Source organism: Podarcis gaigeae, assembly GCF_964106915.1.
Source record: "Podarcis gaigeae genome assembly, chromosome: 10".
Taxonomy (NCBI): domain Eukaryota; kingdom Metazoa; phylum Chordata; class Lepidosauria; order Squamata; family Lacertidae; genus Podarcis; species Podarcis gaigeae.
This window is the reverse complement of record NC_139686.1, coordinates 5,932,465-5,957,147: the sequence shown is the minus strand read 5'-3', so window position 1 is coordinate 5,957,147 and position 24,683 is coordinate 5,932,465. Positions and strand designations below refer to the sequence as shown.

At 49.6% G+C, this 24,683-nt stretch overlaps 2 protein-coding genes across 5 annotated transcripts in view; one reads left to right on the top strand and one right to left on the bottom strand.

The window, feature by feature from the left end:
* The window catches only part of GDI2 (GDP dissociation inhibitor 2), a 29,672-nt gene extending 22,773 nt beyond the window's left edge, over positions 1-6,899 (top strand). The window contains exons 7-11 of the mRNA XM_083700498.1: positions 1,167-1,266; positions 3,036-3,207; positions 4,684-4,828; positions 5,609-5,663; positions 5,763-6,899. Of these exons, the coding sequence (XP_083556624.1) occupies positions 1,167-1,266; positions 3,036-3,207; positions 4,684-4,828; positions 5,609-5,663; positions 5,763-5,918 (628 nt within the window). The 3' untranslated portion in view covers positions 5,919-6,899. The remainder of the gene's footprint in view (positions 1-1,166; positions 1,267-3,035; positions 3,208-4,683; positions 4,829-5,608; positions 5,664-5,762) is intronic.
* Positions 6,900-9,021: 2,122 nt separating this feature from the next.
* Positions 9,022-24,683, bottom strand: part of TASOR2 (transcription activation suppressor family member 2) — a 59,822-nt gene continuing 44,160 nt past the window's right edge. For all 4 annotated transcript variants that reach the window (XM_083699723.1, XM_083699724.1, XM_083699725.1 and 1 more), the window contains 7 exons: positions 19,848-23,585; positions 18,040-18,165; positions 17,014-17,167; positions 16,052-16,160; positions 14,906-15,087; positions 12,263-12,377; positions 9,022-9,928 (listed from right to left, as the gene is read on the bottom strand). In XM_083699723.1, coding sequence (XP_083555849.1) covers positions 9,925-9,928; positions 12,263-12,377; positions 14,906-15,087; positions 16,052-16,160; positions 17,014-17,167; positions 18,040-18,165; positions 19,848-23,585 — 4,428 coding nt within the window. In that variant the 3' untranslated portion in view covers positions 9,022-9,924. The remainder of the gene's footprint in view (positions 9,929-12,262; positions 12,378-14,905; positions 15,088-16,051; positions 16,161-17,013; positions 17,168-18,039; positions 18,166-19,847; positions 23,586-24,683) is intronic.

Sequence of the window (24,683 nt, the reverse complement as noted above, 5' to 3'; positions counted from 1 at the left end):
GGCTCGGGGCCCCGTGCTGCCCAAAATGGCAGCGTGGGGCTTGCGTCCGCCAGGTGGACTCTGTGGGCAACTCAGCGCCCTGCCCCCGTGCACCGATCACCATACCGCCCCCATACAGCGCCCCCCACCGCTCTGGGTGCTGGAGCAGCTAGCTACACCCCTGCCTGAGAGTAAAGGCATTGTTCCCCATGTCTGGTTCAGTTTCCTTTTCCTGGCAAACACGGGGCTTTCAAACTTATCACAGAGTCAATAAGCCAATCTAGGAAAGAGCTTCTCCACTGCCTTTTGAGTACAATTTTCCATACTTTGGATACGCTTTTGTTGTTGTTTAGTCGTTCAGTCGTGTCCGCCTCTTCGTGACCCCCTGGACCAGAGCATGCCAGGCACTCCTGTCTTCCACTGTCAAACCCATACTGGTAGCTTCGAGAACACTGTCCTACCATCTCGTCCTCTGTCATCCCCTTCTCCTTGTGCCCTCCATCTTTCCCAACATCAGGGTCTTTTCCAGGGAGTCTTCTCTTCTCATGAGGTGGCCAAAGTCTTGGAGCCTCAGCTTCAGGGTCTGTCCTTCCAGTGAGCAGTCAGGGCTGATTTCCTTCAGAATGGAGAGGTTTGATCTTCTTGTAGTCCATGGGACTCTCAAGAGTCTCCTCCAGCACCAGAATTCAAAAGCATCCATTCTTCGGCAAACAGCCTTCTTTATGGGGGGACCTTTGTTGGCAAGGTGATGTCTCTGCTTTTTAAGATGCTGTCTAGGGGGCTGCATGCTCCTTCCATAGCCCCCCCCCCCAGCTGTTGGCAGGGCTGTGGGCATGTGGGTCTCAGCTGCCTGAACTTGTGTTCAGTTCACTTTACCAGCTGGGCATAGAATCATAGAATTGCAGGCTTGGAAGGGACCCCAAGGATCATCTAATCCAGTGGTTCTCAACCTGTGGGTCCCCAGATGATGTTGGACTACAACTCCCATCATCCCAGAGCTCTGGCCTTGCTAGCTAGGGGTGATGGGAGTTGTAGTTCAACAACATTTGGGGACCTGCAGCTTGAGAAAGGCTGAATTCTAATCCAGCCCCCTGCAATGCAGGAATAGGCAGCTGTTCCATACAGGGTTCGAACCCGCAACTCTGGCATCGCCGGCACCACGCTGAGCTATGTTACTTCCTTGGCAGGTTAAGCGCTATCTATGGAGGCACCTACATGCTGAACAAACCGATTGAAGAGATCGTCATAGAAAACGGCAAAGTGGTTGGAGTGAAATCGGAAGGGGAGGTACAGCAATGCGACTTTGTTTTTCTCTTCCGCTCAAAACTTACTTGACATTCGCTGGCTCCTCTGCTGGGATGTGAAAACGGGGCTGAAGAGCTCCAAGGTGATAGATCTGCAGGTCCCGGTTGGGTTTTCTGCTTGAATGCAGTTATCACCCTTGGCCAAACTGGTGGCAGAATTAACACAAATGGAGTCATTCAGGTCTCAATTCTCTGGATGCCCCTGCCTCCCCCTTCTTAATAGCAGCTTGGGCAAGTGGGCTGTGCCCCACAGAAACTTATGCCATGGGAATTCAAGCTTCCACAGGGTTCTTTGTTCTGCAGAAGGATACCCTGGGCTCTCTGTGCAACAGATTAACATGGCTGCTTCCCTGAAACTTTACGAAACTTCATCTGTGAACTTCATGAAGCATAACTGATAGAAATTTGGGGTCATCCTTTGTGTTCCTCTTCTCCTTTCTCCCCACACCAAGTTGGGGAAGGTGCTTGTTGGCATCTATAGATGCTGGTGTTGATGTATTGCCCTGGTAGTGCTTCCCTCTGAGTAATCTTGTTGCAGCATTCCCAGCTAAGTTGAGTCTTTAGGGCAGCCTTCCTTCACCTTGGGTCCCTAAATGTGGTTGGACTCCAACTTCCGTTGTTTCCTAGCCAGCAGGGCCTGTGGTCAGGGATGACTGGAATTGTAGTTCAAGAACATCCAGGGACTCAAAGCTGAGAAAAAGGCTGCTCTGGTTTGAGACTGCTGAGGGCATAACTATTGATAGAAAGCACAAGCATACGTGTGCACGCACACACACATAGAGAGAGAGAGCATTGGAAAGGCCCTAGGACATGTTCCGTTGGGTGGTGAGGGAGGGTTGACTATGGGATGCCAATGCCTATCAACTGCTGTGGCAGGTGGGTGTTGCAGAGGTCAGCAACCTTTTTCAGCAGGGGGCCGGTCCACCGTCCCTCAGACCTTGTGGGGGGCCGGACTATATTTTGAAGGGAAAAAAAGAACGAATTCCTATGCCCCCACAGAGATGCATTTTAAATAAAAGCACACATTCTACTCATGTAAAAACATGCTGATTCCCGGACTGTCCGTGGTCCAGATTGAGAAGGCAATTGGGCCGCATCTGGCCCCCGGGCCTTGGGTTGCCTACCCCTGGTTAGAGTCTCAGTGTGGGCAAAGGATGGGGAGAAATATTATCCAAGGCACTCCTTGTCCTTGCCGAAGCATTTCTTCACTCTTCTTCTTCACTCTGCTTACTAAAAAGTAGCTTTCCTGCGCGCAGATTTAGAAGCAGCAGGGCCCAGGAGGAGGCTGGTTGTGTCGCAGACCATTCACTGCCCTTCCCAGCAGAGCAGAATTGGAGCAAACTTTGACCCCTTCAGGGGAGTGGAAGATGACTAATAATAATAATAATAATAATTTTATCATTTATACCCTGCCCATCTGGCTGGGTTTCCCCAGCCACTCTGGGCGGCTCCCAGCAGAAGACTAAAAACAGTGTAAAACTTCAAACATTAAAAACTTCCCTAAACAGGGCTGCCTTCAGATGTCTTCTAAAAGTCAGATAGTTGTTTCTTTCCTTGACCTCTGATGGGAGGGCGTTCCACAGGGCGGGTGCCACTACCGAGAAGGCCTTCTGCCTGGTTCAAATGGGGTGTGGCAGCTGTATCGGACAGGCGCTGGCTGAGCCACTCTTGTAGTGTTCTTGTTGATGAACCTTGACATCCAGTCCGTTTGAAAGCGAAAGGCCCCCTAAACCGGTGCCTCCTCCCCCGCAGATTGCCCGCTGCAAGCAGCTCATCTGCGACCCCAGCTATGTCCCGGAGAGAGTGAAAAAGGCCGGCAAAGTTATCCGGGTCATCTGTATCTTGAGCCACCCAATCAAGAACACCAACGATGCCAACTCGTGCCAGATAATCATTCCCCAGAACCAGGTTAACAGGAAATCGGGTAAGCTTGGAAGATGAGGTCGGTTCACTTGAGGCATACGGCTCCTGCAGCCTCTCTTGTTGATGTGTCGTGTCAAGAACGAGTGACCCAAGACAAACCCCAGTAGGAACTGCTAAAAAATGAGTGACAGTTGATGGTTCTCTTCTTATTTAGTAGACTACTACTAAATCAGGTGAGATTGACAGGTGGCATAAACCAGCAGATTCCTTCTGGGATTAGACATTTCCTGGAAGACCGCAGCCATTTTCATTGACCAAGGTAGCCCAGAAATACCTACCGTATTTTTTGCTCTGTAAGACTCACCTTTTCCCTCCTGAAAAGTAAGGGGAAATGTGCGTGCGTCTTATGGAGCGAATGCAGGCTGCGCAGTGATCCCAGAAGCCAGAACAACGAGAGGGATCGCTGCACAGCGATCCCTCTTGCTGTTCTAGCTTCAGGCTTAGCCCCTCAGTCCCTTCCCCCACCTCCCAGAAAAGCCCCCAAGAGCCGCCCTCCCTTTAAAGAGCTGCGCGGAGCGTGTGTGCGGCTCTTGGGGGCTTTTCCCCGAGGAAGGAGAAGGGCAGCCCGTCAGTGACGCGGCTCATGAAAGGGAGCGCTGAGCAGAGCCTGGGATGCGTACAGGCTCTGCTCTGCGCTCCCTTTAAATAATATTTTTTTTCTTGCATTCCCCCTCTAAAAACTAGGTGCGTCTTATGGTCAGGTGTGTCTCATGGAGCAAAAAAATACGGTAATTCTGTAGAGGAGCAAAGCTTTGTATCATCCTTTTGATGCTGTTTTCGGGATAATTGGATTTTGTAGAAATTGCTGGAGAAGGAGCAGTGGTTCGGCTTCTTGTTAACATGTTTCTCAGGATTCTGACTCTTCATTGGGCAGACTCTTTTTCCAAGTTCTTTTTTCTTTACTGTATTGTTTCAGAGAATGCTCATGTTATCTCTATTATCTATATTTTGTGTTTATGTGAAGCATTTTTGACACAATCTTCGGTTGAAAAAAGGCTTCCAGGGCTGCTTGCAAATGTCAGCAATAAGACAGTTTAGACTTCCTGTTTGTGACCAAAAAAAGAGAGATTTGGAGGAAAAGCAAACCGTTTCTTAGTTAGGGAATTCTTGTATTGACCAGCTGGAACGGAAGAGTTTTAATAGATCTCTTGGTGCTACTGAATGAGACTGACTTATTACTGGATAAAATCCCTAATACTTAACACCTCGGTCTAGATTTGAGGGTCCAAGCAGAGCTCTTTACATGCTTGAGTCTGGATCCTTCCGGCTGCATCAGTGCTCTTGCTAACTTATAGAGCTCTCCCAACAGATACTTCTGGGATGATTTCCTTTTCTGGTGGGCTGGGCACACTCTACAGAGCCTGGGCTGCAGCATCCTGTTGTGTTTCTGCTGCAAGTCTTAATTCAGCCGTGTGTTGTGACAGGGATGGCGAAGCAGCTCAAGCCCCCTGACTCCTGCCCCTTTTGTCTCTCTTAGACATCTATGTCTGCATGATCTCGTCCGCGCACAACGTGGCAGCGCAAGGGAAGTACATTGCCATTGTGAGCACTACCGTGGAGACGAACGACCCGGAGAAGGAGATCAAGCCTGCCTTGGAGCTCCTGGAGCCTATTGAGCAGAAGTAAGCTCCCCTGCTCCAAACTCACCATCTTCACTTGGAGGCACAGGGCCTGTTGAGCTCCAGAAAAGGGGTCCCTCAGCAGAGGAAAGCCACCCCCACACCTGCCATGCATTATGGGTTATTTGAGAATATGTATTCTAGGAACTGTGGGATGCGGGTGGCGCTGTGGGTTAAACCATAGAGCCTGGGCCTTGCCGATCAGAAGGTCAGTGGTTCGAATCCCTATGACGGGGTGAGCTCCCATTGCTCGGTCCCTGCTCCTGCCAACCTAGCAGTTCTAAAGCACGTCAAAGTGCAAGTAGATAAATAGGTACCACTCCAGCGGGAAGGTAAACGGCATTTCCGTGCGCTGCTCTGGTTCGCCAGAAGCGGCTTAGTCCTGCTGGCCACATGATCCGGAAGCTGTACGCTGGCTCCCTCGGCCAATAAAGCGAGATGAGCGCCGCAACCCCAGAGTCGGTCACGACTGGACCTCATGGTCAGGGGTCCCTTTACCTTTTTATTCTAGGAACTGCTTGTTTTGAGGCCACTTGTGGAGGGGTTCTGTATGTATGAGGGAGTCCATTTCACTGTCGAACAGCTCTTACCATCAAAGCTCTTTCTGGTCTTTAGTTAGAATCTCCTTTTTTGTAACTTGGAGCCATTGGTTCGGGTCCTAGTTTCCAGAGGAGGAGAGAATAAGTTTGCTCCAACCTCTCTGGGACCAGCCCTTTAGAAACATACTTAAGTTTTTTTCAGAATCGCCATTAAAAGTGATTTTTCTTTTCTCATCTCCCTTAGGTTTGTTAGCGTCTGCGACCTGTTTGCACCAACTGACCTGGGCAGAGAGAGCCAGGTTTGTATGAATTGGGAAGCAAAAGACCAGACACCCTGGTGGATGGGACAGAAGGGGAAAGCTTTGGCAGTAAACCCCCTTGCTTGTGGTTTCTTCTAGATCTTTATTTCTCGCACCTACGACGCCACCACCCACTTTGAGACGACGTGTGATGACATCAAAGACATTTACAAGAGGATGATGGGATCAGAGTTCGACTTCGAAGAGATGAAGCGGAAGAAGAACGATATCTACGGAGAGGAGGACCAGCAGTAACGGTGCTTTTTTAAGTCTTAACTTAGAGATCTAAATTGGCTGGTGTTGGGGGGGGGGGTTACGTATACACAGAGGGACTTAAGCGAGCACCGTACGAAGTTCAATATTGTAAAAGCCTGCTTTTTGTAATCATATCTCCTGAGATTGAAAAAAGAAAAAGAAAAAAAAGAGTCCTGCACTGGTGAAAACGCTCCTCCCCTCTTTGGATATAATCATGTGTTAATTATTCTTTAAACGAGGTTGCTGTGTCAAAATTGGCAGATACTGACGCCCTTGACTTTTTAACTGTTGCTAACTTGACTAAAGGATGAGCAGATGCTAAAAGTTCCCTTGCTGACCTAGATTGTGGGGTGCACAAGCCCAAACCCCTAACACCTGCCTCACTTTCTCCTGACCCCTTTGTAGCCCCCTCCCCTCTCCCCCCCTTTTCTTTTTGATCTGTGCTCCATTGAAAGCAAGTGGTGCCCTGCTGACAATTTCCTCGTCTTTCTGCCATGCTCCCTCTCTGCCCAGGAGACTCATCCCATCCAGTCTTAAACTTCATTGCAAAGCTGCATTATGGCCAAAGCCCACAGCAATTGCAGCCACGTGGCAGGATTTTCACCCAGTGTGCTCCTCCTCTTCCTCCCCTCCAGCCCCTCTCTTCCCACCTCCGACCCTCTCCTTAAAAGCTTCTCAAAACGTTTACATCTGTCGGGACACAACTGTGCCGCAAGGCTTTTTGTGTTTTCAAGGCGATAAAACTAATAAAAAGAAAACTTGGTGCAAGAATGAAACTCCAAAGCAGGCAAGGTTGTGTCTGTGTTTGTGCAAGTATTTTTCTTCTCCCCCCTCTCCTCTTCTGTACCACGTCTGGCTTCTCAAGTGGACCAAACTGCGCTGCAGTATTGATTTGATGGAGCCTGTGGGGCTGCTTCTGTCTGGTGGGGAAGGCTCTAGATGACTTCTGTACTGCCAAGTAAAGCCAACTTCTGGAAACGAGTTCCGTGCTGTGGTCTGATTTCACCTCTCAGTCGCCCTCCCCGTTTGCCCCACGGTGTTCTGTAGATGGCATGCACAGGGCCCTGGTTAGACTTGGGGGCAAGGCTCCTAGTTTGCTCTCAAATGGGTTGGGGGAAGTGGTCTAGGATTGAGGCAGGAAGGGGGCTTTGAGCTCTCCCAAAGGGGAGGGTGTGTCCTGCTGCCTCTTGGCCCTTAGCAGATCATTTCCAGATAGTCTCAGAATAGGCAAACCTGTTAAGAACCACCTCCTAGCTGCATCACCTTTTTTTCATGGTGTCTGGATGAAGCACTGAAAAACAAAATGGTCTACTAGGCATATACACAGTTGGGAGCTCAGCTGTGGATCCTGCAAACTGTTGGGATACTGCTGGGGAGACAGCATTTTATTCAACAGCAGGAACAAAGGAAAAAACATGTCTTCTTCCCTTCAAAGTGTGGTGCAGTGGTTAAGAGCGGTAGTCTTGTAATCTGGTGAACCGGGTTCGCTTCCCCTCTCCTCCACATGCAGCTGCTGGGTGACCTTGGGCTAGTCCCACTTCTTTGAAGTCTCTCAGCCTCACTCACCTCACAGAACTGACTTAGTTGGTCTTTAAGGTGCTACTGGAAGGAATTCTTTTTGTTTTGACTATGGCAGACCAACACGGCTACCTATCTGTAATCTGTCACCTCACAGAGTGTTTGTAGTGGGGGAGGAAGGGAAAGGAGAATGTTAGCCGCTTTGAGACTCCTGAAGGGGAGTGAAAGGCGGGATATCAAATCCAAACTCTTCTTCGTCTCCAGTAAAACAGCTAAAAGCAAAAGCAATATGCAAACGGAACTTCCCAGCAAGCGCTGGAAGTAAACAGATATGTGACACACAATAGTCATGCCTGTACCCTTTTATGGTGGAACGGAACTATATCCTAACACAAACTTCCTAGTTCTTAAGACTGCCAGGGAGATACTCTGCACCGAGAGCTGGCAGCATTCTTTCTGATGTTTGGGTGGACTTATGTCGGCTTTACTTTCTGCTTGAACGTTTTGCAAGGTCCATCTTGCTGTCACAAACACTAGCATAAGGTCGGAGCTTAGTTTTCTTTGGATTTCTCCCTTTCCACCAAATGGTGCTCAGTGCAGTTGAGAATTTTGAAGAGCACATTCATGCTCTCCTTGCCCCCTGCCAAAGAAGCAGTAACCACTAAACCAGTTTGCGGTGGCATATATGTCGCCTGGTGGTTCAGTAATTTTAGCCCCTCTTGGAATTTGGAGAAGATTGTGGATGCAATTATGCTTGCAGAAGTTTTGCCTAGCATGCAGACCGGGGGGGGGGGTGTCCTCATGGGAGGGTGAATGGAGAAGATCCTGGTAAGTCTAGGTCACAGGCTTAAGAACATTTCCCAGTGCCCATCATTATTACTGTTTCCAAGTCTAAGGATTTGCCCTAGACACAAACAACACAACAGTGATAAATTCTGACAGGACTATTACAGCAGAGAAGTTGCTAGACTACAGCACCCATCGTCCTTGACCACTGGATCTGCTGCCTGGGGCTGATGGGAACTGGAGTCCCAATGTGAGTGAGACTGGTTTCCCCATCCCTGCTCTGCAGAAAGCTTACAGTGGTGAATCTGGGGGAATGATTAGCACTTGAGCCAGCTGACGATCAATCTTCTGGAAGAACCGGGTCTTAAGGACAGATTTGAAGTGAGAATTTCAGCCTTGCTGCAGTGCAGTGCTGAGAAACCAAGCAGAATGCCCCTGTGAAGCTGCTCAATGTTAATAGCATTGCCCATGCCATTATCAGATTTTATGGTAGTCAAATATAAATTCCAACCGTAGCTGCCCCAGAGGATATTGTGACGCCAGCATTTTTGATCCCTTGGAACTCGCCTTTTTCACAGCTGCCATATACTGGCTTGACCCCTTCATTCATCAGCAACCTCCGGCTCAAAATTGCTGTCTGTCTGCCTGCTGCCAACCCACACTCTACTTTGGCAAGCTTGCAGCTCTTTGCCCCAGTGAAAAAACAACTTTACACTTAACAATGAACCACACTTTTGGAGTCTGCGGCGGTTGTCACCCTCCCAGTCATTTGACATTGCTCGCATTGATTCAAGCCAACAACTTTTTATCCAGCTTTATTTATAAATGTTAGTTACAAAAAAAAATCTGCAAAGAGATACATTTCCGCCTCTCGTCGGTGCTGTAATCCGGGGAGGCCCTTTTATTGCAACACCATAAATAGTTCAGAGAGGAAAGGAGGTTTTTAATTCAAGAATTCAAACTCTGCTATCTACAAGGGGGGGTGGAGTTCTGCTTGTTACTGGTTAATACCCATCAGCAAAAGATGAATAAAAAAAACCTTGAAAGGTAACGTTCATTGCACAGTAACTTGTTTTAATGTGATTTTTAAAAAGGGGAAACCAGACCCCAAGTTGCTTGTGATTTAAGTACCCCAATCACGATCCACCTGCGACTCAATTCCGCTTTGCCATTGCACTGCTTAAATGAATCTGAGCCAGTGTCCAAAAGCATTGCAGTGAAGCTCCAGGTGGATGGAGTCTGTTAGGTACCGTATGTCTGGAAAAACTGTCTCCAACAGACTGATTCCTAAACCTTCAAGTAACACAGGTTGCCCCACCCCTCCCCTGCCCCACCCCACAATGATAATTATAATTAGCTGCACAACCCAGTCATTATAATGCTTCTTCCTATGCAAGACAATTCCTATCAATAATAACACAAATAATTTTCTTACAAGGTTTTTTCCACATTGTGGTTAAATAAAGACGACTTTTCTCTACAGCCCTTAAATAAAACAGCAGCCCTTAAATAAAACAGCTACCGTTCTATTCAAGGATGGAGTGGGGAAGAACAAGGAAAGAAAACGTCCTATGCATGAGGCACAATTTTTATTGTGCAAGTCAGGAAGCAGAAAAAATAATAATTTCTCTCCTGGGACTGAACAGGTTTGTTCAGCGTTCTGCGCCAGAACCATGGAGGGTCAGGAAGGCATCTGTCTCTGTTACCTAAAATAAAGGGACACACATCACAGTAAGGATCACTCTTGATGCTGCTGTGTATTTCAAAATGGCAAACTGATACGGAGCAGGGAGGAGATGTTATTACACAAAAGGCACGGTCTGCCATAATTCAACATCCTCTTGAATTAGGGGGAGAATAATACAGTACACTTTTGGTCTGAGTTCAAACAGTATTTTTGTTTCCAGCAGCATCTCAGTGGTCAAAGTCTTGCTTGCTGGTATCCTTGAGGTGTCTCCTGTTGCACAGACATTTCCCCTTTCAACTCAACATCTCCAGCAGGGATGGGGAAACCGGCCCTCCAGACGAAAGTTTCCATCACAACCAGCCCACTGCCTTATTTTAAATCAGGGTTTCCCAAACTTGTGTTTCCAGCTGTTTTTGGACTACAGTTCCCATCATCCCTAACTAGCAGGGATGAAGGGAACTATAGTCCCAAAACAGCTGGAGACCCAAGTTTGGGAAACCTTGGTTGAAACCTACTGTATTTTTCGCTCTATAGGATGCACTTTTCCCCCTCCAAAAATTAAGGGAAAATGTGTGTGCGTCTTATGGAGGAAATGCAGGCTCCTTGGCTTCAGCGATAGCAATGCAAAGCTTCCAAAGCGCAGAGGGAGCGTTCCCTCCATGCTCCGGAGGCTTTGCATTGCTTTCGCTGAAGCCTGGGGAACGAGAGGGGTCAGTGCGCACCGACCCCTCGCTCTCCAGGCTTCAGGGATAGACTCTCCTGGCTTCAGCAGAGAGGGAGAGCTGCACAGCGCCCCTTCAGCGAAGCGGGAGAAGAAATAGAAGGGGCTCCGTTTCTCCTACCACTACGCTGAAGGGGCGCTGAGCAGAGAGGGGGAGATTTTTTTTCTTGTTCTGCCCCTCTAAAATAAGGTGCGTCCTATGGTCTGGTGCGTCCTATAGAGCGAAAAATATGGTAATTCATATGCAAATACTGCAGGTGTTCTAATCATCAAAACATCCACAAGCAGATGAAGTGGATGTCAGATCCAGGTTCAAATATCCGTCAATCCAGGAGATCACTGGCTGACATTCGGCCAGCCCCCTTCTCTCCCATAGCTGCTGCAAGAATAAAACAGCAGGGGCTAATCATGTATGCTGCACCGAGCTCTTTGGAGGAGGCCTCACAGAATGGAAAAAGTAATGAAGATGCACCTGGGCTGGAGACACAAGAGAGGCAGAAAAAAACTGGGCTGTGGGTGCAGGTCTTTCACAGACCACCAGGTGGCGCCCTTCAACTGTTCTGTTTGCAGTGCGGCATCAGAAACAAGGACGATATTTTTAGTATTTTTATGGGGCTTTAGTGCTCAAAGCATTTCACATGCATGCACTTTCTTGAGGTGGGGTGAGCAACCAGAAGCTGAGATTCCAGTTCCCAGAGCCAGTGTGGTGTAGTGGTTAAGAGCGGTAGACTCGTAACCTGGTGAACCGGGTTCGCGTCTCCGCTCCTCCACATGCAGCTGCTGGGTGACATTGGGCCAGTCCCACTTCTTTGAAGTCTCTCAGCCCCACTCACCCCACAGAGTGTTTATTGTGGGGGAGGAAGGGAAAGGAGAATGTTAGCCGCTTTGAGACCCCTTAAAGGGAGTGAAAGGCGGGATATCAAATCCAAACCTCTTCTTCATGTTCAATAAGGATGCTGTGAGAGCAACGATATCTGCTGACTCCTAAGGTTGCCCCCTCCCCTATAATCCTTCCAATGTAAGGGAACTCAGTATTTTATCAACCTCAAATTGCAACTATGGGGAGGAGCAGAGGGAGGGGGGTGCTTTCAGGGCCCCCTTTGGAGCTCAAGGCAGAGGTGGGGTTTGAACCGGGGCCTTCCTGATTCATCACTCTGGGGCATTGTACCAACTCATGTAAGCAATATTGCTCTAAAACCCTGTGCTCAGACCCAGGGGTCAAACGCGGCCTCTTCAAACTTCTTCATCTGGCCCTCAGAACTCCTTCCAGCTCTGTCATCCCCAATACAGGCTCTTTATCCCCAGCCCACGCTTTGCACATCCCAAAGCATTTTGGTCTGGCTGCAAAGTGTCCCTAAAGTGATCATCCCTCTTGCTCCTCCCACTTTTGCATTTGGCCCCGCCCACCCCATTCAGTGCCCAGAAGGGACTGTTGACTTTGGTTGAAAGCAGTTCCAACCCCCCGGTCTAAAAAAAAAAAAGCAGGGAGAGGGGCAGAATAGGGAGCGCTCACAACGCCTGCCACTCATGAAATCCGCCCGCCTTCTAAGGCTGGTGCTCGCAAGCCTTCCAGTTTTCTCCATTTGCGCTGCTCCCCGGTACAAAAAACGACCCCCGTGGCTTCCCGCTTACCAACAGCCACTTCTAAACGGTGCTGCCAAACTTTCAGCCGTCGCCATGAAAGTATTTACATCCAGCACCAGGATCCCCTTATTCTCCATGGCCTCTCGGCTGGCGCTGGGTTTCTCTATAAGGAGCAAATGAAAAAAGAGGTTACTGCTGCTACCTCTGCAAAATATACAACGCCGTGAGATGGCTTCCCAACAAGATAATTCCAGGGAGCTCGGTCAACTCTGGGTATGTGGGGATGGAGTTGGTTGGGGGAAATGCTTGATCAGTTTTGGCCTTGTGAAACTCCTCTTAAAGCATGGGTGTCAAACACAAGGCCCGCGGACCTCGTCATGTGGCCCGTGGCATCAAGGGCGAGGAAGCGAGCTTCTCATCCTTTTTACTGGTCCCGACCCAGATTTTAGGGTCCGCACTCCGGCGGAGGCTCTCTGCCTTTCTAAAAAGTGACCCACACGAACAGCCTTCCCTGCCTGCTTGCAGACAGGGCTCCAACAGACGCGCCCCATTGGCGCTGCCTACCGGCCGGTCCCACAGCTTCTGCCTGCCTTGCGGGCCGGGCAAAGAGGCTTTCTGCTCGCTCGGTCCAGTCCGGGGCTCGCTGCAGAGGAGGCGGTCCCGTGAAGCCGAGCTCGGAGCCGGCTGCCTCCGCCCCTCGGAGCCTCCCAGGCACGGCTGCTCGAGGGGGCGGGTTGTGCGCGTGGCAACTTTTGGAGCCCGAGAGAGCCGCGGAGGCTGGCAGCGAGGGCAGGGAGCGAGAGCCACGCTTGGGACGCCGCTCGCTCACTCGCTCGGGCCGCAAGAAGAGGCCACTGCAGCGCTGCAGCTGGCGAGGAGATGGTCGGCGGCGGGGCCAGGGGCTGGCTGGGGTCGCCCTGGTGGGTAAGTAGCGGGGCCGGCAGGCAGGGAAGGGAATGGCAGAGGCGAGTGGAGAGTGGGGACCCGGCGCAGGTCCTGCCGCAGGCAGCGCGCCCCAGCTGGGCTGGGAGAGGCGGAGCTGCTGCCAGTTTAGCTGCGCAGAGTGGGGTGGAGGGAGCCGGGCGGGCGGTGTGCCACACCGCAAAGCAGTGGCGCCTCCCACCCCGAAGAGGAACGCGCCGGCATCTGGGCGGCTGGAGCAAAGTGGGCGCCTGCCAGCAACTTGGCTGCGGGAGCCTGGCTACGAAACACCGCCCCCTCTCCACGCCAACACATCGGCTTTCTCCGGGCTGGAGGACTTGGCGGATAGCCCCCTCCCCGGGAGCAACTGCAGCAGCTCGGGGGCCCAGCAGGACATCCTGGCCACCCACGCCCGCAGTGCCGCTGGGGCTCCCTTGCAAGCAAGAAACAGCTGCTATCCAAACTGCAGCTCCGTATCCTCCGACTCCTGTGTGCGGCGGCAGGGCGGGGGGAGGCAACATTTGCTTCTGCTCTGCTCTGTTGGGATAGGCTCCTGTCTCCTCCCCGTTGGAGCTCCAGTCTGCCTGGAAGCCCATCTCGTCATCTTTTTAAAAAAATCATTATTATTTCTTCTTCTATTCTTATTTAAAATCGTACTGGAATAGGTATATTAAATAGTGTATAGGTTCAAGACAACACACACCAGTGCCTAAGGAAAAATAACTTTGATAAAGTCCTACAGATACAACCGGCCCTTTGAGGGTGACCAAACTGCTGATGCGGCCCCCAATGAATTTGAGTTTGACACCCCTGTCTTAAAGCAATTTCTCTGGTCAATCGGCAGTAACAGAGAAGGGGTGCGTCCCAGCTGGGAAGCCGGAACCCAAAATGCCCATGTGTGCCTTAAGACCAGATCTCTATCAGGAAAGCAAACATAGTGCTCTCCAGCTGCTTTTAGACTACAACTCCCATCAGCCAATGGTCGGAGGTGATGGGAGTTTTAGTGAACAACACCTGGAGAACACACACGAATGTAAGCAGAGCCTGTCCGTTGGTTCAGGACAAAGTCCCATCTAGCCCAACATCCTGTTCTCACAGGGGACAACTAGGAGAGCCTGCAAGGAGGACCTGAGTGCAAGAAAACTCCCCTTGGGAATGCTCGCAACTGGAATTCAGAACCAGCACTGCATCTGACAGTGGGTCAAATATTCCCATCATAGCTAGCAGCCATCGACTCCACAAATTTGTCTAATCCTCTTTTAAAGTTCGCTACACCTGCATTTTTCCCTAAAAAAAGAAAAGGAAAAAAAGTCCCAAATGTTTAGTTTGCTCTCATTTTTTCTAAACTAAAAAGCTCCCAATGTGGCTCCAAACCATTCTGGCTGCCGTTTTCTGAACCTTTTCCAGCTCTACAATATCCTTTCGTAGGTTTGGTAAGCAGAACTGAAAACAGCATCCCATGTGTGGTCGCACCATAGATTTGCACAATCCCATTATGATACCGACGCTTTTGTTTTCAACCCCTTTCCTAACGATTCCATGATGGTCTCATTGGCTGCTCTGCCATTCAGAAATACTCTAAACCTCTGGAAATTCTGGAAAAGCTCAAGGCAGTGGAAAGCCCATCTCAGCAGGGCCAGGACCCACAAAGGCTGCTTGTCTGCACATCCTTTTTCACACTGCCCTGAAAATGTGGGGTTTTTTTTTGCGGGGGTGGGGGAGAGAAGATATCCACATGAGAAGTGCCCCCACATGGCAAGATCTCCCTACCTGTGAGGAACACGGCAAATCTCCTGCTGATGTGCTGAACCTGCAAGTTCAGCAAGCAATTCAGATGCTCGGATCTCGGGGAAGACTTGGAATCGCACTGATGGTAGTGGAGAACTTCGGTGATGTTGGAACCCTGGCAGGATTTCAGGAGCATCTCCTTGGCATGAGCTGCAGGGTTCTTCCTGCAGGAGAACAAAACGTCAAGAGAGTTTGGTCCCAAACAGCTTTGAGTTGGCGACTGTGCCCCAAAAGCACACCTCTTATTCACAGAATAAGAATCGGAGAATTGTAGAAGGGGAAGGGACACCAAGGGTCATCCAGTCCAAGCCCCTGCAATGCAGGATGCTGCCCAGAGAGTTGCTTCTTGAGCTAACGACATTATATAAATGAACAAGAATGCAGGCATATCCTATGGGAGTTCCATGTGCTGAAATTCAGAGGAACTGAATACTTTTCATTGAGCCAGCAGCAGGGTGAAGCAGGGCACATGCAAGGGAGTGTTACACTACAGAGAGAGTTGGGCTTGCAGGCTTTTGGGACCCAGTGGATCTCTTTCTCAGGGGAAACGTGGTTAGGTAATGTCCTCAAGCTAGAGACCAGTTCTGTCCAGGTTCAGACCTCCTCCTAAGGAGCAACAAAAGAACGCAGGATCCTCAAGTGGATCTCCAGTGCAGCAGAGCCAGACACCCCTGACCCCAGACTAGAGGCCCCCATGGCCACTGCCTGGGTTCCTGGCCGGACCTCACAGCAGAGGAGACAGAGAGGCAGGCAAGATCTTCAAGGCAGCTGCTGAACTGTCCACAGAAGCTACTCGGGAGGAGGGGAGGCATGTGGAAGCACTGGCTCGGATCAGGGCCTGGCTGCGTGCATAGGGGAGGAAGGATATCCCCAGTGTCTGCATCCGAGGCCTCAATCAATTTATTTGATCATTTCAGTAAACTGCGGTTTTAAACGGTCTTTGTTGTTACCTGAGAGCTTGAAACTGGGCAGTCTGTAAATATAGGGAGTAAGGAAATAAATACATGCTTGCATGGACGGGGGGGGGGGGGGGGGGCTAGCAAAGGCATCCCGGCAGGCGGGGGAATGAGGACTCTGCAGGGATTTAGCAGGGAGAAGGGATTTAGTCAGTGCCAGAATCGTCCTCACCTGGCGTCCTCTCGGAGTCTCTTGGTCTCTTTGTAGTGAAGGAGCCAGCTCCATCTCCCGTGGCTGCAGTTGAGCTTCTCCAAGGTTTTGACGGCGTCCTTCAGCTCCCCTGCAGGAAGAGCATCAGCAGAACAGGACAGTGAAAACTACGAAGTTTGGCTGCCTAGAGTTCCGTCTCCGCTGTCACATGGTAACAGCTGGGTAGCCCCTGTTATTAAGGCTACCGGTCCTTAGCCGTCAATATTGCCACTGTCGCCGTTCACTGAATCATCCTCCGTATTATTGATTGGATTTTTACCCCACCCTTCCTCTCAAAGGAGACCACAAAACAGCAAAGCCATCCCATCCCTTGAAGGAAAAAAAACCTGAAGAAATTAATAAATGGGGGGGGGGGGGAATAAGTCACGTATCCTTAAAGGTTAATAATTTCAAAGGTGCCAAGGAACAGTATTTCAGCCATTAAATATCTGGGTGAACGTTTTAAGGTCCCTCCAAAATGTTAATAATGAGCGAGACACCTTGACAGGGAAGGTGTTCCACAAGCAGGGAACTACCACTGAGAAGGCCCTGTCGTGGGTCAACCCCGGGAGGGCATTGCCCAACAGCACGGCCAGCATCTGGGCCTCCATCCTGATTGTAGGGCCCAAGGTGGCTGGTATCGGGTGAGATGCTCTTTCAGGTATTTGGGTACCAAACTGTTTAGGACTTCATACATAGCACTGCAAAGCACCACACTACTGGGAGATGCACCCGGCCGCATCTAAGGGAGATACGAGCGGAAGACAAATATTTAACACGAGGAGACATATTCTCCCTGACTTGCTTGCAGGGAGGTTTGCTTCAATTTATACTGCCACAACATTCAATCACAGGAAACAATCCCTGTGCACCATTTCTGAAGACACACCACTTCCAGAAAGATGTGCTTTTCTGGAACTGGCACACTGGGCGCAACATCTCACCTAGTGTCATTGCCTCGAGCACTTTGTCATCAGACACCACGAAGCCCCCGCTGTGGAACAGCTCCTGATGCGTGTTGTCAAAGATGTCCTCAGGGCTGTCCACTCCCACAAAGGTCACGCTGGGAAAGCGCTTTAGCCTCAGCAAGGACGGGATCTGCCCAGGAGACAAATGTTTTTTCAGGTTCAGCATTGGTCCATCGGTTACGTTTCCCTCGATTGGGCAGAGGGTGGCACTGGGTGCAAAAGCGGGAGATCTGACCACTGGCAGAGGAAGAGGGGTGCGGGGGGAGCGCACCACCCCCGGCAGCACGATCCCAGTGGGTGCCATCACGGCTGCCTCCCACCCCCGCAGGCGGCACGCCACGCTCCCGCCTGCTCTCCGCCACTGGATCTGACCCTTCTCAGACTTGGGGAGGAAGGCACACACAGAAACAGGAACTCCTACCCACAACAGAAAGCAGACTGGCCTGTGTATTCCCTGCTAGAGCTTGTTTAGCCTTCCAAATTTAGGGTGACGCAGAGGGGAATCCTGCCACCTGTATGATCGAGCAAAGTTGCAGAACGCTTACTGCATTGTAAGCAAGCTTCTCTTTCACAACCTCACAGGGACTGGAAACTTGCCTCAGTGAAGGCTGCGGTTCAAGATTAGCAGGAAGCTGAATGCTACGCCCAGTGCTGGCGACGGCTGGGAACCGGTATCGTGAACCGAATGTCATACTGGTGGCGGAGGGTCTGCTCTGCATGCAGAACTGAACCCAGGTCCAATTCCTGGCATCTCCAGATACAGCCCCAGAGGGTCCTCTGTGCAAAACCCTGGAAAGGTGCTGCCAGTCAGTGTAGACAAACTGTGCTCAATGAACCAAAAGTCTGCCTATACAAAGGCAGCTTCCCATGTTTCGTAAAGCACTGAAGCACCAGGGAGGGGGAACGTTAGAAGCATTTGGCAGCGAGAGGGAAGAGAACCAGGTTTTAATATCCGGAAGCTGTTTTTCCTGTGCCACACAGGAAAGGCACTTTTGAACCTACTTTATATATGTGTGGGTATATGTCCTCATTCCTAATGATGACCATCAGTCTGTCTCCCTCGGGGTGGCTTGTCTTACAAAAATGCAGAGGCTTCATTTCCACATGACTCCCTTTTTTCAGCAAGTTCTGAAACAAAACATTTTAAAGAATCCATCACCGAAACCAGAATGGTTGCTTTCACAGTTAAAAGCATAAATGAAAACAAAACCAGAGTTTTTCTGCGTCTTCAAGCAGCAACAGAAATTCAGGATAAGTCTGCAGGGGAGGGACAGAGACGAGTCCTCTAATCCAGTACAAACAAAATCCATCGTGTTCATTGCTATTTATTTGGTCTCTCTCCCCTCCCCCATTTATTCTCACAACAACCCTGTGAGGTAGGATAGGCTGAGAGACAGGGAGCAGCTCAAGGTCCCCCAGCGAGCTTCATGGCTGAAGTGGGGATTTGAATCCTGGTCTCCCAGGTCAGAGTCCAACACTATTCTGCTAATATCACACTTCTGTTGTCCTGTTCTCCTCACTTGAAATGGGAGATTCGCCCAAGGCTGTTAACTGCAGCAGAATCCCACCCAAAAGCACTTTCCATACAATCAAGTCCTGCACATTAAATATGATGTTCCTTTTTTAAACAGAAGCAAAAAAGGAGGGGGACATGGACAGCTGAGAGTAGGTTTGGGGTTTTTTTTTAATGCTAGAGCCCCAGAATGACTGAACACCCAGAGAATCAGAGCCAGAAGGGACCTCAAAAGCCACCTAGCCCAAACCTCCATCAGCAAAGAGGAGATGCACCATGAAGCAGACCAGCCTTTGTCAACATGGTGCCCTTTGGAGGCTGGTCCTCAGTAGGAGATACTGGGGCACCCTCGCTGGTGCTGCCATTTTCAACATTAAACTCCAGTTCTGGCACCCTGGACATTGTGGTGTGGAAACCTGGGCCTGCATCTGGAATCTGCGATCCTCCCTCTTTCCCTCCTGCCACACACACACACACACACACACACCCTGCCACCCAGTGTAATCACGTATTACTGTTCAGCATGCGCAAACACTAACCAAGGTTCCCCTCCTGAGCAGGGTTAGAAGCTGGTTTGCATACCCCGGTTCAGAGGGGAACCCCGGTTAGAATCATTCCACACCAACAACGCTGGAAAGGCCAGGCTCAGGGTATTTTCTTTACATGAGGAAGCCCCCGGGTTTCAGAACCCCTGAAAAGCCACTGCAAGTCAACAACAGTGGGCTAGATGAACCAAGCATCTGACTCAGTGCAAGGGAGCTCCCTATGTTAAGGGAAGGGAGCTGGAAACCCAGGCTGAGAGGAGGTATGTGCAAGACAAGGGCCCGGTTCCCGATTTGCAAACTACAGTGTGGCCGAGAGCAAGCGTTCCATCCACACTGGGCAGTTGTTGCCCGTTGCCTATTTCTCCAACGCCTAAAACCTGGTGCAATATTTAAAATGTGAAACATCTTTGTTAAGTTAAATTAATTGGAAAAGCTTGCAAATACCAGATAGGCTTAGGATTTTAATATGTAATGTGATAAATTAATATGTTGAAATTTAGATCAGGAAAGTAAGAAAGATGTTAAGTGATTAAGTTAACTGCATGAGAATATAGGTTTTGGAAAACCGTTAAAATGATATACACTGAAATTCAACCAAGGGGACATGAGGAAGTCGCTTAACAATGTTAATAAGATTAGTCTTAATCAGGTTGGGATTTATGTTTGTTTGTTTGTTTGTTGGTGTGTTTAAAAATTTGTGGAAAACCAATATTATTTTTTTGTAAAATAAAATAAAATGTGAAACATCTTACCTTTAGTCTCCCAAAGAAAGGACTGTCGCCCGTTTCCACCAGGTAGAATGCATAAGGCTTTTTGCAAGCTTCCTGGGCAACCGTTTTCAGCTTGAAATGTAGTGTGCTGCAGAGTTCAGTGAAGAGGTGATCGTAGGACGTGGTCCTCTGAGGCAAGGAGGGACCCCTTTTCTCCAGAGCATCTTCTGAGGTAGGATTTGGCTCTCTGGCCGCGAAACTCGCCTGCCTGTTGCCCTGCGTCATCAACCTGCTCAGTTCAGCAAACTCGTCCATGATGACCGATATGTCTCCTCGGGAATCCTTTAGCTTATTATTGTACGTTAACTTGTTGAGGTGGAAAGAAGCAGCCGGCCCTTGTCCTTGACCTTTCGTTCTAGCAGCATTGCTCACCGATTCCTGGGCAGAAGCAAACGGGGGAGGAGGTTCAAAAGGGTCGATGTGTCTGCTCCTGGGGGTGCCGTGTGGGGCACTGTGCCTCGGGCCCCGGTTCAAAATAGTTATCAGAAGAGGGCTTCGGCTCCTGGGTGGCACACTGAGCTCAGGAGCTTCAGGGACCTTTCTCGATGGCAACGTCTCTGCCGTTACCTGAAGCACGCGCTCCGGAGTACCTTCGCCAGAGGTAGGAGGTTGTGGTTTCTTTAGGGTATGTTTTAGCTTATCGTGGAAACGCAGACACTCCATATCTAAAGTGCTCTGAATGGGGTCGTTCAGAACCCTCCAAGCCCTATCGGAGAAGTTTTTCCATTCCTGCTCTCCGAAAAAAGGGCTACGCCTCTTGGAAGACTGAAAGCTTCGGGTTTTTTCTTGGTGCTTCTTGGTTATAGTAAAGTTTAAATAGTCCTTTAGAGATCCCGACTCTTCGGGAGAAGGCAGCACAGACCTATCGCCTTCCCTGAATGAGGACGGCCAGTCATACTGGATAGTCTCAGCCTCAACATCAGGCACCGTCACCTTGTTTTCCAGATACATCCAGCCTTCACCCTTCTGAAGCTCGTTCTCACAGCTCAAATCACTGGCGCAACTCATTTCCATGGCATCTGGCGAGGCAGCAGATCGTGTAGACGGTATCTCGGGCTGACCTCTGGGATGCACATCTCCGCAAAGTTCTGGGACACCGTCCACAGAAACACATTTATTTTCCCAATTTATATTCACGCCTGTAGCTCTGACAAATGAGACTGGTCTTTCACCGGCCGGAGCATCTTCAGGGTCCTCCAGGTTCTCCACCGGGTTTTCATACAGATCATGTGTGTCTTTATGTGCAGAGGACCCAGATTCTTCGGATAAACATTCCGTAGGACACACGGATGGCAGCATTTCTCTGCCTGCCTTCCTGAGCTGGTCTTCGCCCTCAAACATGGATGCTTCCGAACTAACTTGTCCTGGGTTAACCCCACACAACACAGCTGCTTGGATCAAGGGGAACTGGCGTTCTGGAGTTCTCGTACCCGTGTCTTCCCACTCTGGACAGCAAGAACTTTCAAGGGTGTCCGTAGCAGCTCCTGTCTCTTGATGAGACTTCCTTTCAGCCACATCCACTTGACCAGAACTTATGCTTCCCTGCAGTGCTGAATGATACCACCCGTATCTTTGTACAGCCATGTGAAAGTCTCTCTTGTTGCTAGGCTGCGCTAAAGAGTCACCTGTCATCGCCCATTTAGGGTCATAATGGGCAAGCTTGTCAGTGGCATAACTCTCTTCATCACTCTCAGGAGGGGTCACACACTCAAGGGTGACTGAACTAATCCAGTTTAAGGCTGGATTCTCTTTCGCAAAGGCGGTTTCTTTGCTCACGGCTGTCATGCCACTCACAGTGTCTATCAACTCATAGAGAAAGGACCTGATGTCTTCAGGCACAGTAACTACAGCTTGGCTTAGCTTATCATCACCAGATGCCGATTCTCGGGGCACAGGAGAGACTTCAATGTCCTCACTGTTAATGCCACACTTTTGATTGTCGGTACTGGTGTCCGATTCTTCATTATCCAAATGCAAGCTCTGGCCCTGAGAATCGCCAAGTCGTTCTGTTGTCTGCCTGGCCTTCCGTTCCTCTTGAGTGGCTGTGTTGCACCGCAGTTCATTCACTTGCAATGGAGCCACACCTACCAGGTGGAGGGCTTCCTTTTCCTGTGGGATGCAGGAATCCTCAGCTGAACGCGTTTGCTTTGTGAGTGTGCTATTTTCAGCTGAGCGCTCTTGGTTCCCTGGCAAGTCTTCCTCTTCATCAGATATTACTTGATAGACAGGACTAACCTGCAACTTAAGCACATCAGCCATGTGGATTCTATCCTCTTCCGGCGAAACACAGGAAGCCATGACCAAGTCTATTTCTTTTTCAGGTGCAAGATTTGGAGCTGATAAAGCAGAATTTTCTTGTTTCCCTGTGGATTCCCCTTGAACTGATGTGCTGCTATGCACTCGGCATGGTCCACCAGTTTGCAGTGGACTTGGGTCAGTCAGGTTACCCTCTTCCTGGGAAACGTCTTCAATCAAATCAATTTGATTTGGGGATATGTGATGTTTGGTTGACTCCGCAGAGTCTTCCTGGGCAGTTGGCAATTCCATTACATCATCAGGACTTGTTTGATGGTCAGGACTCGCCTCCGGTGAAACTGAATCAGCAAGATTCATTCCTTTCTCTTCCATGGAGCCAAAGGAAGTATTGTCCGAACCGACTGGGTTTGGAAATTTGGGGCTGTTTGCCAGTACAACAGAATCTCGACTCTCTACAGATTCTCCTCGAGTTGCCATATCCTTTAATTCAGCAGCTTGCGCAGAAGCTGAATCTTCTAGGTTGGTTTTGTTATCTTCCTGGGACCTACGGGTGCTTTCAGCCACGTCCATTTGGTTTGGAGACATGGGATGTTTGGCTAATTCAACGGCATCTTCTGTCTCTGGAGACTGGGCTACTTCATCATGGGTTATTTGATTTACAGGGCTAGTCCGTAATGGAAGGGAATCAAACAGATTGTCCTCTCTATCTTTCTGTGAAAGGCAGAAACCCTTAACCGCATCCGTTGGGTCTAGAGATGCAGAACTAGGGGTTGATAGTACAAAGTCATCTTGGGTACCAGGTGATTCTGCCTGATGCTCAGAAACTGTGGCTGGTGATGGTGGAAAAGTGACTGGGGACGTAGAGGCCCTGGCAGCTTCTCTGTCTTCCATTGGACAGCCTTCCTCTTCTTTGTTCTCTTGGTCCAAGTCCATATCTCGGGGCTCTGAGTCAGTATCGTTGCTGTCCGAAAGAGCAAGTTCAATTGATTCCCACCCCGTGCTCTCTCCCTCTATATCTTCGTCATCTACAGGGAGATCCTGTGACCCCCTCCCCTCTCTACACGGTTTGTTGACTTCCCCACAGTCACTGTCTGCTTCTAACCAGCCTATTTCAGCAGGACGTAGCAACACGGCGCCACCGCTCTGTGGGCTGTCCTCCTTCTCCTCTGCAGAAGGAGAGGAAGCCTTTAATTCAGAAATCTTCTCTGCAGAAATGCCACCGGCCATCGTGTTTGCACTAGGCTGTTTGCTGGCTGAATTCTCCAGGACTTCCGTATCCTTGGAAGCAGCATCGCTTTGGGAAACCTCAGCTAAGTCGACACTCGCAGTCGCCTCCGCATCAGTTCCACGCTCCTGAGGCCTCGAACGCCCTTCGGTATGCTCATCTGTCAAGTTTCTGTTCTGGCTCTCTGCAGAGAGGGCAGGATCTGGTGGGAGTTTTTCATCAGGTTTCTCCACAGCCACCTGAAATAAAAATTCCAAGTTTCAAAAGTTCAGAGAGACAGAAAGGCAAAAAGTAAAAAATAAATCTCCATAGCTTTCTAAATCCGCAAACTATCCTAGAGCAGTAAAAAACAAAATCACAGCATGGTGCAAACGTTTACCAACACTGCCTGGAGTTGAGAGAACCTCAGCCCTCCTACCTTTCGAGCTCCTTCAAGGTTTACCCCACTGTGCTGCTTCAAAAATAAGCTGCCACAACTTGTCACAAATCAAACCAAGCACAGTCTCTGCTAGCCATGCCTCGTAGCCTAGCCATCAATCTTCCCTTGTTTTCACCATTCAATCTGGTTAGCAAAAAGGGGAAGGCTTGTTGTGGGCAGAGTTCGAATCACTGTGTTTGTCACAAGTTATCGCAGTCAGCTCTATAATGCTGTCCAACAGCTAAATAGGCCCCGAAAAGTGAGGTTTTTCCATTTCCCAGGTTTTTCTTCAGACCTCCTCTCTGAACCAAGATGGTTCTTTAATCCCAGTTATTTAATAAATAAGTATTATGTTGGCATTCTATCTCTGCTGGCTGTTCCAAGTTCACTGGGGAAGGACATCATACTCTATGGGCTTTACAGCACAATTTGCTGTAGAGGCTACTGTCATACTACTAACAGCAACAAGAGAAAAAATTGATGGGAACTGTCTATGGAAATTAAAGGGGAACTGGCAGGGCTTTTCTTACATTTGAAGCTGAATTCCCTTTAATTTCCATACAGTGGTATGTTGGTTCTCGAACGGCTTAGCTGTCAAACAATTCGGCTCCCAAACGCCGCAAACCTGGAAGTAAGCGTCCCAGTTTGCGAACGTTTTTCGGAAGCCGAACGTCCAACGCAGCTACCGTTTGAGTGCAGGAAGCTGAGCATTGGTTTTCGAATGGTTTTGGGAGTCGAACAGACTTCTGGAACGGATTAAGTTTGATACCCAAGGTCCCCCAGTAGATAAGTTTCCAAGGTATCATGGAGGACATGTTGACAGGTGGCTATCAATAAAAATGTCTATTAGGAACCTCTGTACATTTTATTCTGTGAACCGCCCTGAGATCTTATGATCGAGGGCGGTATATAAATCCAA